At 41.1% G+C, this 14,598-nt stretch overlaps 1 protein-coding gene and 1 long non-coding RNA gene across 2 annotated transcripts in view; one reads left to right on the top strand and one right to left on the bottom strand.

Annotated features, from left to right (window-relative positions):
- Nucleotides 1-13,635, top strand: part of plxna4 (plexin A4) — a 64,027-nt gene extending 50,392 nt beyond the window's left edge. Inside the window, exons 23-26 of the mRNA XM_046071929.1 lie at nucleotides 576-745; nucleotides 5,255-5,467; nucleotides 9,005-9,155; nucleotides 9,774-13,635. Of these exons, the coding sequence (XP_045927885.1) occupies nucleotides 576-745; nucleotides 5,255-5,467; nucleotides 9,005-9,155; nucleotides 9,774-9,869 (630 nt within the window). The 3' untranslated portion in view covers nucleotides 9,870-13,635. The remainder of the gene's footprint in view (nucleotides 1-575; nucleotides 746-5,254; nucleotides 5,468-9,004; nucleotides 9,156-9,773) is intronic.
- LOC123984791 overlaps nucleotides 7,028-14,598 on the bottom strand; it is an 85,930-nt gene continuing 78,359 nt past the window's right edge. The window contains exons 2-5 of the long non-coding RNA XR_006828528.1: nucleotides 11,393-11,667; nucleotides 9,755-10,221; nucleotides 8,515-8,632; nucleotides 7,028-8,204 (exon numbers count right to left, since the gene is read on the bottom strand). This is a non-coding gene — a long non-coding RNA (uncharacterized LOC123984791). The remainder of the gene's footprint in view (nucleotides 8,205-8,514; nucleotides 8,633-9,754; nucleotides 10,222-11,392; nucleotides 11,668-14,598) is intronic.

The following is a 14,598-nucleotide window of genomic DNA, read 5'->3' as shown; positions in this document are numbered from 1 at the left end:
ATTTCCTGATAACTGCACCGACAGTTGATCTTTTCTCTCCAAGTTGCTTTCCGATTCTCTTGTAGCCCATCCCAGCCTTGTGCAGATCAACAATCTTGTCCCTGATGTCCGTAGAAAGCTCTTTGGTCTTGCCCATGGTGGTGATGTTGGATGCTGGTTGTTTGGGTGTTGACAGGTGTCTTTTATACAGGTAACGAGGTGAGGCAGGTGTATTTGATGTAGACAATTGGTTGAGATTGGGGTTGTGTCTTAAAGAAAGACTAACTGGCTTGTAGGAGCCAGAATACTTGCTGTTTGGTAGGGGGTCATATACTTGTTTTTCCTCATCAGATGGTCATCAATTTTTATAAATTCATATGATGTGATTTTCTGGAATTTTCTTTGGGATTCTGTCTTTCACTGTTAGAATGTACATATGATTAAAATTGTAGATTGTTGCATTCTTTGTAAGTGGGCAAACCTGCAAAATCAGCAAGGGGTCAAATACTTATTTCCCCCACTGTAATTGAATGAAAAAATACCTAGTTTGGGGCTTCATATATCTGTTTTCCATCTCTCCTCTCCCTCCTCTGTAGGGTACATTACAGAAGTTTGTGGATGACCTGTTTGAGACCATCTTCAGCACAGCCCATCGAGGCAGTGCCCTGCCTCTGGCCATCAAATACATGTTTGACTTCCTGGACGAGCAGGCCGACAAACACAACATCCATGACCCACATGTCCGACACACATGGAAGAGCAACTGGTGAGTTGAGCATTTTTAGAATCTGAATCTGCACATACCTACAAACACAGAAATATGGATACACACATAGTCAAGACATAGTGGGCTCTGGTCATGAATGCTACGTGGAATCTTTGATATTACTTGGATCTTTGAGGGACACAAAATATATTCTATTATTTGTACACCAGTGTGTTGCCTTTGGCTCCCTTTTTGGCCTTTTCTTTCTGCACTGTTGTTTAATGCACTGTGGACAATCATTACATTTTGGCACATTTCACATGGCATTGCCCTGGTGTTGCCCTGTGTCAGTGCCAAGCTCCACCACACGCATCTTCCTTTCCTAATATCCATTAACCACAGGGGCATGTAATCTTCATTAAGGCCAGCCACGAGGGGCTAATCCAACTGGCTGCCAAGACTCTCCATCTATTATCATGGATAACTGGGCCAAAAAACGCCTGTCACTGTGGAAATCTCCATAGTGACAAATGTACACTCCCAGGTGAAGAAAGCACACCTCTAAATTAATATCTACTGATTAATTTAGACCATACTGACCTCGGTGAGTCCACCTTAAGAGGTTGTTAGGGGTTAAATAACCAGCAGTGCACCAGAATGCAGTGAGGAGACAAATGAAAAGGTGAAGAAAGGGAAGTGAACTCAGTGGGAGTTTAACGCACACTAATATCTCATTAGCCTCCTGGCCTCTGCCAAGATCCCAGCATGCATCACTCAGCCCAAGGCCCAGGGGAACCATGGAGATGGGAGGATAAAATCGATGTGCATCAAGGGACAAATGGAGAGATGGAGGGAGGAATGTGTAGGTGGAAGTTAAAAAAGGGGGAGAAATATTATTTACTTTGCGCCATGGTCCCAATTTTGGTCCTTTCCTGCGTCTGCGTTATTGGGCCATTTGCAGTGTGTGTTAAGTGTTTTCTGAGAGCGCAACGGGTCGCTCTTACATTAGACTTTTAATGGAATGGGCTCTCACTAGAGGGCTGTGAATGAATAGCAATTTATCATAACACACCATCACAAAAAGCCACTTATATTGCACACAACGGTTTGTGCTGATGCCACCACAGATATCTTCTCTGTGTGTGTGTAATGTGCATATGCCTGTGTCTTTTCAATTCTCGCTGTGTGTGCTTACCCGTAACCTTTAATCGTCTCAAAAGAGTGCAATCCTGGCTGCAACAAAAGCCTTCATTTTGTCTGATGGTGGAGAATAATAGTGCTAGTGCCCCTCCCATGCTGGACCCCCGTGCCTTTAAACCTACCAGGCCCATCGTCATCATACATGCCATTAACCGACCCATCACAGCAGCTCCTCTATGCCGTACTGCCAACCCCACCTCCCCTTCAGGGTTTTCCCAATGTAGTCCTTATGCTAGATTATCCCTCAGCCTATAGTGCCTATATTGTTACAAGATTGTGTCATATATCATGATATTTGTACGTATAACCTACTAACCAACAATTTGTATTTCAAAATAAAATCAGTAGCATTATGAAGGGAACATTGTTTGTTTTTTTCAGAGCTGTACAGTACATTCAGATTTCCATTGATTCTGCATCCACACACACTAAGAGAAAGAGACCTAAACATGGCATCCAGGATTTATTCTAGCCCAGGAAATTATCTGTGACCCCTTACAATCCAAGATCAACCATGACAACAGTTTAGTGATAGCAACAGCACTAACACTACATCTACCTGTGCCTGTATTTCATTCAAGTTACCTGTGTGTATATGTCTGTATGTATATCACATTTTTTAAGTAAACTGTTGATTTTTAATTTAAAAGTTAAAATTCTGTTAAAATGTTCGTGGTTTCTACATTGTGTGACAGAGTTGTAATGTATGTGTGCGCATGCAAGAGTCACTGGCTCCTAGAGCATCTCCAGATGGTATCTTTTGGATTAACGGCAGTGTGTCAGCGTCTCCTCTCATCCTCACTCCTTTGTATTTGGTGCGCGTGTGTGTCTCTGTCTGCACTGTGTTTGTCATGTCAAGATGCAACAGAGAGAATTTTAATCATTGTGCAAAACTGGCACACACATTTTTCTTTTCTGCATGCAGCTAACCACCTATCTGCTATCATACTACAATCCAAGCCCACGCAGATTGTAAATGCTTTACTTTTAGGGTAATTATCTGGCATTAGTAAAAGTTGCACGGTGTGTAATTTCCAGAAAGTTTTCGATTTGTGCTAAGCCCTTTTGTCCAGGCATACAGCTTGCTCAGTGGTGGATTGCATCTTGCCATTCCCAGGTTGTGCTTATTTTGCCTACAGAGGTACAGTTGGAACATTGCTGCATGAAAGAGGTTTTGGACAGTTCCCTGTCTGTGCTGTAATGGCTTGAATGGGATGCCCTTGATCACAACATCTGTGACCCTTTGCCCGCCAATGGCAAGCAACTTGATTAGGCCTGTCTGCAAGACTGGGACAACATCCCACAACTATACATTCAGCCTCACTGGCTCTGTGTGACAGAAGTGTCAATCAGTCCAAATGCAGGAGACAACCATGCTACTGAAGGACTGCAGAGAAACTTAGTCGGCATGGATGTACTTGTGTGTTCCTTTGGTTGTTTTCATTTGCAGTATAGTCCCTGTCAAAATATTTAGAACTAGGCCTGGTAAACAATTAATAAAGCTTACAGTAGTGTGGTTGTTTTGCTGCTTGATAGTTAGGAAGTTTTGTCAATACTAGTTGGTAATTCCTCCTTTATTGGAGAGATGAGGATTAGCAGAGTTGATTAAATGCGCTATAGTACTGCATTAGTACTCACTCCTTTGAAATGGACAATGTACTCTGATCCATGAAAGACATTTGCCAACACCAAACACTAGTTCAGAAGGCTACTGTATGATCTGTTATGTCTATTGTTATGTGTATATTAGCATATACTTACTATTAGAGTAGTGGGTAAACATGCCGTTTTTTACTGTATAACACACTTTTCTTACAGCACTTTGTAGTCCTAAATCGATGAACAGAGCAATAGTCTTTTAATAAAAGGGCCTTTTCTGACTCCGCTAGCATAATTCCTCTAGGATAAGAGATGCCCTTGATCTTGGCAGCTGATATTTAACCTAATCCCTGACCAAAAGGACTGATCATGGCCATCCTCCAGATGCCTAAAACTACTCAGCGTGAGTTAACTGCTGAAAAAATATTTAACACAATAGATAATATGTAGATGTTGTTATGGTAATCATTTTGAATGCACACAATCATGTTGGGGGGAACATCATTTCAGTGTCCACTGCCCTACTTGAATAGCACATACCTCAAAGCACAGGGCAGCTGGGGCAGATTGTCAACAATCAAGGCGGCACAGCAGTGGTGTTAATATCCCTTTGATCCCTGCACCTAATCCCACTAGATTCTTTTTAGATTAATTTTGAAGTCATAATGCAAAGGTTTTCCTTCCTCTGAGTCCAAATCCTCTTTTGTTAGATTGTACATCTGAATGACTTTGTGGATGGTTGTGCAAGGATAAATGCTTAGTGGGGTGGTGGAGGAGTACCGGTGGTATTTAAATGATTGTATTTCAGTTATTGTTTTCCCCCTCATCCTTTGATATTGTGCCACACAGGGAAACTCCTATACAGGCTAGGCCTCAGTGTCTTTCCTGTTAGATTTTTGCCACATCAGCTAAAAGCACATAGCCCAGAGAATTGTAAAGATATAGAGATCCAAGTAACACTTAGCTCTTTCTTAATACCACCTGCGCCCTTTCACTGCAACACACAGATAAAGCTGGCCCTATATCTATTCATTTTGGCAGAAACAAGCCCAGAAAATAAACAGACTTGTATATTTTTATTATTCTGGACAGGCACAAAATAGGACCCACTTGCACAAACAAGGCAATATGAACTGTGTCACTGTGCGGCCCCCAGCGAGGACCCCTGGACACTGCTGGAAAAAATGAGAGCCAGCCACCACCTGGTTTTAAAGATAAAGGCTTTATTGAATTGAGCACACACATCAAATAGAGCACATCGGCAACAGCATGGCTTGTGTACTAGCTTTGCAAAGTGAATGAATCCTCGTCCCCCTTCTGGCCCACAATATGCTCATGTCTATTGCCTGACTGACTGTAGCAAATACAAAAATGGCATTTAGGGACTTAAGTCTGTGTGTCCGGTTGAACTGCTCTGAGATTATTTTACTTTACACCCTTTGTTCCTCTGTATGCATGGCTATATGAGCAATCTGTCACTGAGATGGAACTGAACAATCGGTGCAAATGTAATGTGTGTAACACAACAGAGTACATTAACATGCATAAAATGGCATTTTTTTTCATTAGCTCCTCAAGTTGTTTTAGCTTGACATTTTGTTTACAGGTTGCAGTACAAGTTCAGTTATGGTAAAACAAGTGAAAACACCCCACAAAATTAGCATTTCTTATTGTAGAAATATTGAACTTCAACATTTCAAGTTCTAAAACTATATTTATAACTAGTTTGCCACTAAACTGCTTTGCTGTCTTTTTCCCGCCTCCCTGCAGCCTACCTCTGCGTTTCTGGGTGAATGTGATCAAGAACCCCCAGTTTGTGTTTGACATACATAAGAGCAGCATCACGGATGCCTGTCTGTCTGTGGTGGCCCAGACCTTCATGGACTCCTGCTCCACCTCAGAACACCGCCTTGGGAAGGACTCACCCTCCAACAAGCTGCTTTATGCCAAGGACATTCCCAGCTATAAGAGCTGGGTGGAGAGGTAAGCTGTCAATAAAATGTACACACCAAACACTCGATGGAGGGAGGAAATGTTTTTGACTGTAAGGTGGGCTCCAAGATGAGGAAAAATATCAGAAAATCTGCATTAGCCATGTTTCATTCCAACACACATACAATGTGACTTTAGCACTGTGATCTATGGGCCATGAAACACAATCCAAATTACAACAAAGTGGGAATGGATGGGAGCGCCCAGAGCTTAAGATCTACAGTACAAAGGAGCCAGTGTGCTGGGAGAATGCATTTTTGAGAGTAGCAGGCAGTAGAAACTGGTAATTTGTTAAAATGAGAGTTTTATTAAATTTATTTGTCAGCAGGGGAGGCGAAGAGGTCCTGAATAAAAGATGGGGTACTGTGAAGCGGTCAGAGTATTTATGTGTTGGTAGCTTCGTCACAAGGCAAGCCTCAGGGTGAGAATGTGTGTGCTGTTTGAATGGGTGAAACCATATGAGGAGCTTCAGGCTCAGGGCCATGCTCATTATTCCTGTATGTGTTTGTGGTCTCCCATAAACACAACTAAGTGTAAGGAAAATGGGAGGGTCCTCTGCTGATTCATACATGGATATGTTTTGATACTGTAAGCAGAAAAATTATACAACAGCACAAGTTGAATGTATGCAGTATGGGGGTTAATCAATGTCAATATAACTGTAAATGAGCAGACTGAGTCACAAATATATATTACAATTTGAAAACACGATCCACAAACAAACTCTCCATAATTAACCAATACAAATCAGTGACTTGTACTTAAAAACTTTTAAAAAATTTTTTTGCATTAGTCAGAATTTTAATACTACTATTTCACATATTACAATTTCTACATATGCGCACTTCACAATCTGCAAACGAAATGTTTCAAGACGTGTCAAATCTATATTTATGGATCGCTTTGCACTTGTCAATAAATCATTTTGAAAGTAGTTTACCAGAGTGTGAATACGATTCACAAATGTAGTCAGTCAATGCTTGCTATGTGATCTCACATCCCTGCAATAAACCTTTCAAAATAAGAGCTGAAATGTGTCAGAACATGTACATTATCCACTCTAGATCTAATCCGGTGTGGACTCTGTGTTCACAAGTATCCATGATAACTTATGTGCTGAATAATTATCCCCCTTTCATAGTTTGGTTGGCAGTAGAAATTGTAAAACAGAAAAATAGTGGTGTGAATTCTAAAAACAAATTTGAAACAATCTACAAAATGTATTTATTCACTCATGGAGAGTTTGTGGATTTTTAATCTATTTGTGGATCATGTTGTGTTTACAAAATGTAATATATATTTTGTGACTCATAGTCTGTGCATGTACAATGATATTGACATCGATTTACCCCCATAATAGTTTTAACTGCTCATGCCAGGGGGGGAAAAAACAGCCCACTGTCCTATAGTGTGTATATAAACCATTTCTTGGTTGCAAGTTTGGTGGCGCAATACTGTCATCAGTGAACACCCCCAGTGGAACTGCGTTATTCAGTTGGAAAAGCCTCAGTAATATAGTAATGACTGAGTAAGGTTGGATCTAGCTCGTCTTCACTCTGCTGGCCATCCGTGCCAAAGTAAGGGTCATGCCAGGGAGAGGATTTAAAAGGCAGAATGCAGCAGCTATGAAAAAAGACTGCACAGGGAAAGGACAGTGAATACTGTGGAGGTAGAGAAGAGATGTCCTCCCCATTTCTTTCTCTTCTTGATGCTACAGCTTAATTGTAAGGATAGGACATCCTTAAATGGTGAGCAGGCTAATGGAAATCTGTGTCTCAGGAAGTTAAGCTTGACACATTGAGTTTTTGCTATGCAGCAGTCCATCTACAAAGAAAATCACTTGAAACGCTGATAAATGACATCAGTCAACAAGTCTGCATATTCAGCAGTTTATTTTGATATCTGGGGTTCAGAGGCAGTGCAGTTGGGTAGAGCCATGATTTCCCACAGAGCTTTTTACTTGCTACAGTATGTTGATATTAATTTGGAGCTGTGAAGTGAAGCGGGCTAGTGAGATATTGACACTTTACTCGAATTTGATGTGGGAGTTGATGGTCTCCAGACAATGACAAATCCATCACGGCTGGTAAACATTTGTTTACAGTGTCCGCATATGGATCAGTACATTTGCAAAGCTAACAAAACATTGTTTTAAGACCTATGATTTTCTAAAGGCTGCTTGTGTTAAAGTGTTATTTGGCAGTAGCTTTTGTAAATATGATATTCGGTGAATATGAAAAATATTGGAGGTAGTATGGATGAACGATTATCTTATTATTACTTCCTAAAAGCATATTTCAGTAGAACTTATATCTTAAAACCCTAAAAGCAGTCTTTCCATAGAGATGCGTTCACAAATTGGTCACACAATTAACAGTTTGCTTTAGACATCTGGTCTATACTACAAACATGTGCACGCATACATCACAAGAAAGACCAAAAAGTCGCTTTGGGTTGCATGTAACAGTTCAGCTGTTTACTCCTGACCGCAACAGACTGTTGTATTGATAAAAATGGAAGCGTATCTTTCCTGTCAGGTGCATAAGAGATAGACAAGTGAAAAACGTGACTTCCAATTCGTAGTAGATATGCTTGAAAAGAAAAATCTTGTGCATTGGGATCACACCAGCCGCAACGCCCGTCATCATGTTGACATGAGCACTAGTACTCATGGATCGGACCACACCCATCTTCAAACCCGGCCTTCATTTTGATCTCAACTGCAGACCTGTGAATTTTTGTAAATACATGTTATGACACTATAACGTTGATAAAATCTGTCCACAGTCAGACAGACATATTGCCAAAGTACTTCGCAGTAGTTTCCACTACAGGCTAATGTAGGTTAATGTTGGAAATAGCCTCAGTTATTTTTGCAAGCAATTAGTTTTGTTTATAAAAACTTCTTTCCCAAAATAAGCACACTTGGTCTCTACACTAACAATCCTCAGCTATGAACTCCCTACAACTGCCCTCCAGCGCTGAACAGGTGGTGATGTGTGTGTGACCTCTATGCAAAGGCTATGATTAACACCCACCTGCCTTTTCCTTTGCTCAGTTTGCTCTGAAGACTTGTTTCCTGGCAAATACATCTCTCCCTCACACATGCCCAGAGTCACCCAGCAAAACACCGGGCCTGTCCTCGAGCGGCTGCAGCTACAGGAATTTAATATGTAAATAACCAGGTTTAATTAACATAGTTGATAGGGGCAACACAGCTGCTGCTGACAGTGACTGATTACCCTTACCTCTATGCAGCGTGTGTGTATTGTATGTGTTCTGTTGTGGTGTTCAAGGACTGAAATTTAAGGCCTGTCACTATCTACTATGACTCCATTTCAGACTTGTTACTATCCATCATACGGGTTGCCTCTGTGCCACATGAATTAATTACATATCTTCAAATAACTGCCGTAAACCACTGCAAGGAGTAAAGAGCACACAGTTTTTCTATTAATGTTCTCAGCAGTAAACATAGTCCTAACACGTGTTAATGTTTGTTTTATTCCTCCATGTCTCTTACAATAGGTACTACTCAGACATTAGTAAGATGCAGGCAATCAGCGACCAGGACATGAATGCCTATTTGGCAGAACAGTCACGGATGCACATGAACGAGTTCAACACCATGAGCTCTCTTAGTGAGATATACTCCTACGTGGGGAAATACACTGAAGAGGTATGTAATACTGAGACTTTCACCACATTTCTTTCATCTGTGTTATCTAAGATCTAGTACAATTTAGACCCACTGATGTTTGGTTAGAGGAGTTAGAGACACTGAAAATTGTTCTTATATAATCTACATTTACTGATGATTATATCAACATCTCCATCAGTTTTCTTTTGCATTATGGTGGCCAGACAGTAAGGACAATTTTGAAAAGTTAGGTGGACATGTTCCTCCTACCCCTGATGGAAATGACAGTGCTGAAACAACCATTTGTAGGTGTCTCACAAACATTTCACAGCAGGGACAGTGGATTCCAGACCAAAAAAAGGCATCAAAATGTCAACTGTTGCTTAATAATCAGGGTTTAATACCGGGGATAAATAAACTATCCATCTTGAGAGGACGTAGGGGTGCGATTGTAATGCCGGTGTATCCATACTGACTAAAATTGCCGTCCTCCACAAGGAGGGAGCTACAATATTTTCAAAACCACCTTTGAAGCTAACATGGAGTGATAGAAAGTATTCCTTTACCCGAGTTTACAGTTCTGTTCAGAGTAGTGTTGTGTTGAGTGCTTTTAGTAATGTCTGTGTGTCTGTGTTTACCTCACTGTCCTGCTGGCAGATTGTGTGTGCACTGGAGCAGGACGATGCAGCCAGGAAACAGAGGTTGGCCTTCAAGCTGGAGCAGGTGGTGGCCTTCATGAGTCTAGAGAGCTGAGGACCGCACTTCCCAGGGCGCACTGGGAAGAGACCCCATCAGAAACCGAGCCGTGCCTGAGCGAAGACCTGTCCCCATCTTTTTCATCATGTGACTTCCTCCCCTCCACCTTTCAAAGATGATGACTTCTTCCTTGACCTTTTTTCAGCTTCCTCTTCACCAAGAAATATTGTTTTCCTCATCCACTCTGCTGCATAGACTAGTTTACCTGAATATATCTGGAGGGTGGTTCGGGGCTGAGGTTGGCATCTCCCACAGTGCAATGTGTGGGATCCCTCAGCTTCACCACAAGGAGAGCTTCAAGGGGTGATTGCTTGAAAGCTGGCCATATTGGCATACTTCGGTCCCCCTGCTGAAAGAAAAGGGGGGGGGGGGGATGTTTTTATGTTGCCTTCAAGAATTTATAAGTAATTCTTTAAAACCCACAATGTTGGGTGTCCATTTTGTTGAGAACTTTTTTCAAAAATAGGATAGTTAAAATAAAACCATCTCTAGAGTCCAGTTTATTGTAGTTCTATATTATACAGAATCAAGAGGAAACATCGAACATGATGACTGCAAGCCAAATGAACACCTCTGAAGAAAATTAATGCAAGGATGGTTTGCCGAGTTTACACTGTACCTACAAGTGAAGCATACATATCTGCGAAATATGGGTCGAGTCCAGGCAAACCTAGAATGTTCTTGTGTTCTTTCAATGTAGCTGGAGTTGTATTTAAGAAAAAGACTGATGGGGGTAGGGAAGGATTAGTGCTTCTCTGAACTTTTCCTTTATTGAAATGTGACTGACACTGAAACTTTGCAAGATTCGCACATTTTTCCCTGGCCCAGCATACATTTCCTTCAAAGAAAATGCTCATGATTTCTGCTTCCATCTAGCTTATGTGGCTACTGCAAAATTAACCTATTAGACAAAACCCTGGAGGCCCCGACCCAAGTTGGATCCTCTGTAAGAAGCACACAACCAACTCTGGAAGACAGTGTTTTGACTGGTAATCCAAACACCAGGAGCAGTCTTTGTCTGGCTCTCGCCACTTCCAATCTTGTGTCGCCATTGCGACGGTCTATCAAAGCACACACATACGCACAGATTCTCACAATCAGCAGCTGCCCAAGATCCTGACTGCCCAGATATCTACGCCAACCCTGGAGGGGGTAAAGGGAAGAGCTGACTGAAATGTACCGGGTAAGAAACTGCTTGATCATTAAAAATAAGAAGAATGATTCAATACAGTGTAGCCAGAGATGGCTGACTGCTCCTTAACGGGGCCCTGTGTGAGAGTAGCACTTCTTTCCCAGGATATTCTTATTTAAAGACTTTTGTGTGGAGAAAACAAACAAGATGGACTTAGTCGGTCAGCCAAAAACCAAAGGAGCTTGAAATATTCAAAACGGTCAAAAATGTATTTGCAAAGTGCCACTGAGGAACTGACAAAAAAAGGACGATGTAAAAGACAACCACTTCTAGGACAAAAAAAAATATTGTGACTGGAACTTTAAGAAACCTGTGTGATTTTTCTGACCTCAGTGTGTCGAGGTGAGAGGCTCTGTGGGTGAGGTGATCTGATCCTCCTTTCTCTTTCCATCGTCCCGGGTCTCTCCAGCTCTCGGCACACCGTTCACCCTTGTGTCCAGCTCCTGACTTACCAGTTTTCTTTTCTGTTTTGCACAAGCGTTGGAGATGGTAGCTAGTTGCATACGGCAAAACCCCAACTCTTGAGTGTGTAACTGTTGAGGCGCTCTTGTCTGTATTAGTGTAGTTGTCCTCAGTGGCGGCAGGGGGCGGCCTTCTCCAAGCCTCAAAAAAAAGAAAATAAAAGAAAAAATCTGATAAAGCAGTGCAGGAACAGAACAAGAAGTGAGAATTGTGGCAGGATAAACAGAAAATCATAGACATTAACTAAGATAAGACTTTATGGAGAGAGTGATTGAAAGAGAGATGATGGAGGCGCCCTCCGTACCTTTTGACCTCTGCCCTTTCTTTTGCCTTGACAACGTGCCCCATGTGGTGATGTGAATGTGTGAAGACCGCCCTAGGTCCACCTTGGGTCCTTTATTGGCTTTTTAAGCGCATGTAAAACGTAAACAATTTAAGAAACTTATTTAAAAAAAAAAAAGTGAAAAATAAGAAAATTAAGCCTTGCAATGATGATGTGGATGTGTTCTTTTATCTTTCTTTTGCTTGGAAGAATCGAGATGGAAAAAGTGGATTGTTCATGTAATAAAAACTATAACTTTCGTTTAAGGTGGAACCTTTATCCAGTTCAGCCCTTACTGCAGAACCTCATGCCCATGGTTTTTGTGACGTGTTAGATGCTAAATAAAACAGATATTATATACCCTTGCATGTTGACCTATTTGGATGGTATGAAATGGAACTGTCTTGCTCAAAGATATTTATAAACTCCTACTACATCTAGGGACTTCAAAGCCTTTTACAAGCCAAGTGTTAATTTTAAGATTATGGATCTCACATAAAGACAACATGAATCCTGTTTTGAATTTCTTGTCCTCTTTGCCGTGTCCTCCATTATAGGCCTCAGCGTCTCAGTTTTAGTACACTGAAGATGCAAGTCAAGACTTGCTCTGTCTTTGCTGCTATTTCATCTTGTTTTGAGATTTGTCTGCTGCATTATTAACTGCAGATTGATTATTTCATCATCATCATTATTCCATAAAACATTTTTTCCCCATCAATTGAGCCCAAAACATGCATAAACAATTTGAGTGATGAAGCCCTGTTTTTCAATAACTAAAGATGGGCCCAACCCATTAAAACACACAGATGTGGTTCGATAAGGGTTCATTTCATAAAAAGCAACAAAAGACTGCATCAGTGTGCCACCATGTGTGTCACATGTTACTATCCCTTACACCTGGAAGAAACCAACATGTAATTTATCATACAGATAAACAACTTTCTAACAAGACAGGCACATTAGGCTTGATAGTAGACTTATGTGTAAGACTGAGTTTGGCAAATGACGGTCTTGTATGCGAGATATCCAAGTCATTGTCCATTAACTACTGTCTGCAGCTATGCAGTATGATGAATGTCTGTTGTTTCAACTTGGAGGGGTACATTCACAAGGTGTCTGCCGGAAACGGTATTTAGTAAACATATCCAACCTATTCATCCGTTATTGGAAAATGAGGGGAATAAGGATTGATTTAACGACTAGACGATTAATTCATGCAAGGCTGGCATTAATATTGTAAGAAACGTACTACTGAAACACCTTTGGACAATTTCAAAGAACCTCTGTCATTCATGTAGCCAATGTATACTCTGTCTAGATACCGTAAGTTTCCCCTCACAGCCGCGTGTTAATAAATAACACAAGGCAAGAGTCCTGGACTGTTACTGTGAATCTGCCCCCCAGTGTAACATCCTGCCTTTCATTTCTCCCTGCCCTGTCCCTTCCCCTGCAACAAAGGTTGTCTGCTAGTAGCCACCTTGTGTTGCCAAGAGCACAGATAAAGTTTCCACCTTCAAACGTTTTGTAGGAACTAAAAATATCCTCCTAGCTCAGTGTTATAGCAGGTGTTACAGAAACATGCTAGAAGACTTTTACTAGACCATATTTGAAAGATAAAGAGTATCTTATCGAGAGATAAAAACGAAACCTGGGGGATATAAGGCGAGCTTCTCTAACTTTGTTATAATTAATTGTATACCTGTGTATGTAAATATAATGCATTCCTATTTTGCAGTCAAGAACAAAATACTATTTGTAATATAGAATAAACTTTATTATGAAACCAAGCATTTCATGTTTTTTTTGCTCTTTGTGTCAGTTTGCAGAGTGCAGTCTTGCTGGAGGCTACGTTTGAATTATACTGTAGTTTCAGTTAAAAAAAGATTCTGAAATACCGTGGTCTGAATCTAAAAGTACAATTGGCCGATTTATAGACAATGACATGCCCCTTACTCCACTGGGAAACACACTGCCTCTTGCAACATTCACACTTGATGTTAAAAATTTAAAGGTCCTAGACTTCTTCACAGGCTAACTTTGGGTGGAGCTATGCCGGCAGCTTGCTGAAGTCACCAAGAATCATAAATGAGTAAGTTTTTCTGCCCTAATGGGTGCAACAAAACCAACACCGGAGACTTGGAGAAGTGTCAGGCACGCTTTGTATACTCCTACACAGTCCTGAGATCAGGTACAGTCTGATAACACTAGTGTGGGTGTACCAGGCATTACGAGGGCTTTGAATTAAATGTTGTGGCCACATTTTCTACAATCCCAGGCTTATGTTACCTATACACTATACACAGCATTATATAAAACTTGAAGCATTAACCAGTGGCAAATAAAACAGGATAGTAGCTCTGAATTCTTGGAATGCGCTTGCACAAACAGACTACACTATTTCGCCAAATGGCTCATTTTCCTTTCCATCCTAGTGACAGGTGCTACGTTGGCCAGACCGGGTGTTCAGGGATTTTAAGGCCATCTCAGGTCTCCCACTGTCTGGTGCCAAACAAAAAAGAGTGGATGTTCAAAGATGCATAAAAAAGAGAACAAACGTTTCTATTGTACTCTGAGATTTATGTCTTTGTGCTGTCGACTGTATGCATGTCAGATGACACGAGCAAACAGTGCAGTGTGTAAAGTAGCACGGCAAGACCTCTCCCAAGAACTGAAAACCTGCTGCTTTTTAGATGCATAATGGTCCAAGTCATTTTAGACTTTGTTAGTATCCTAATTATTCTAATTATGGT

This window comes from Micropterus dolomieu, linkage group LG16, assembly GCF_021292245.1.
Source record: "Micropterus dolomieu isolate WLL.071019.BEF.003 ecotype Adirondacks linkage group LG16, ASM2129224v1, whole genome shotgun sequence".
NCBI classification, from domain to species: Eukaryota; Metazoa; Chordata; class Actinopteri; order Centrarchiformes; family Centrarchidae; genus Micropterus; species Micropterus dolomieu.
This window is presented reverse-complemented; position numbering and strand designations above follow the sequence as displayed.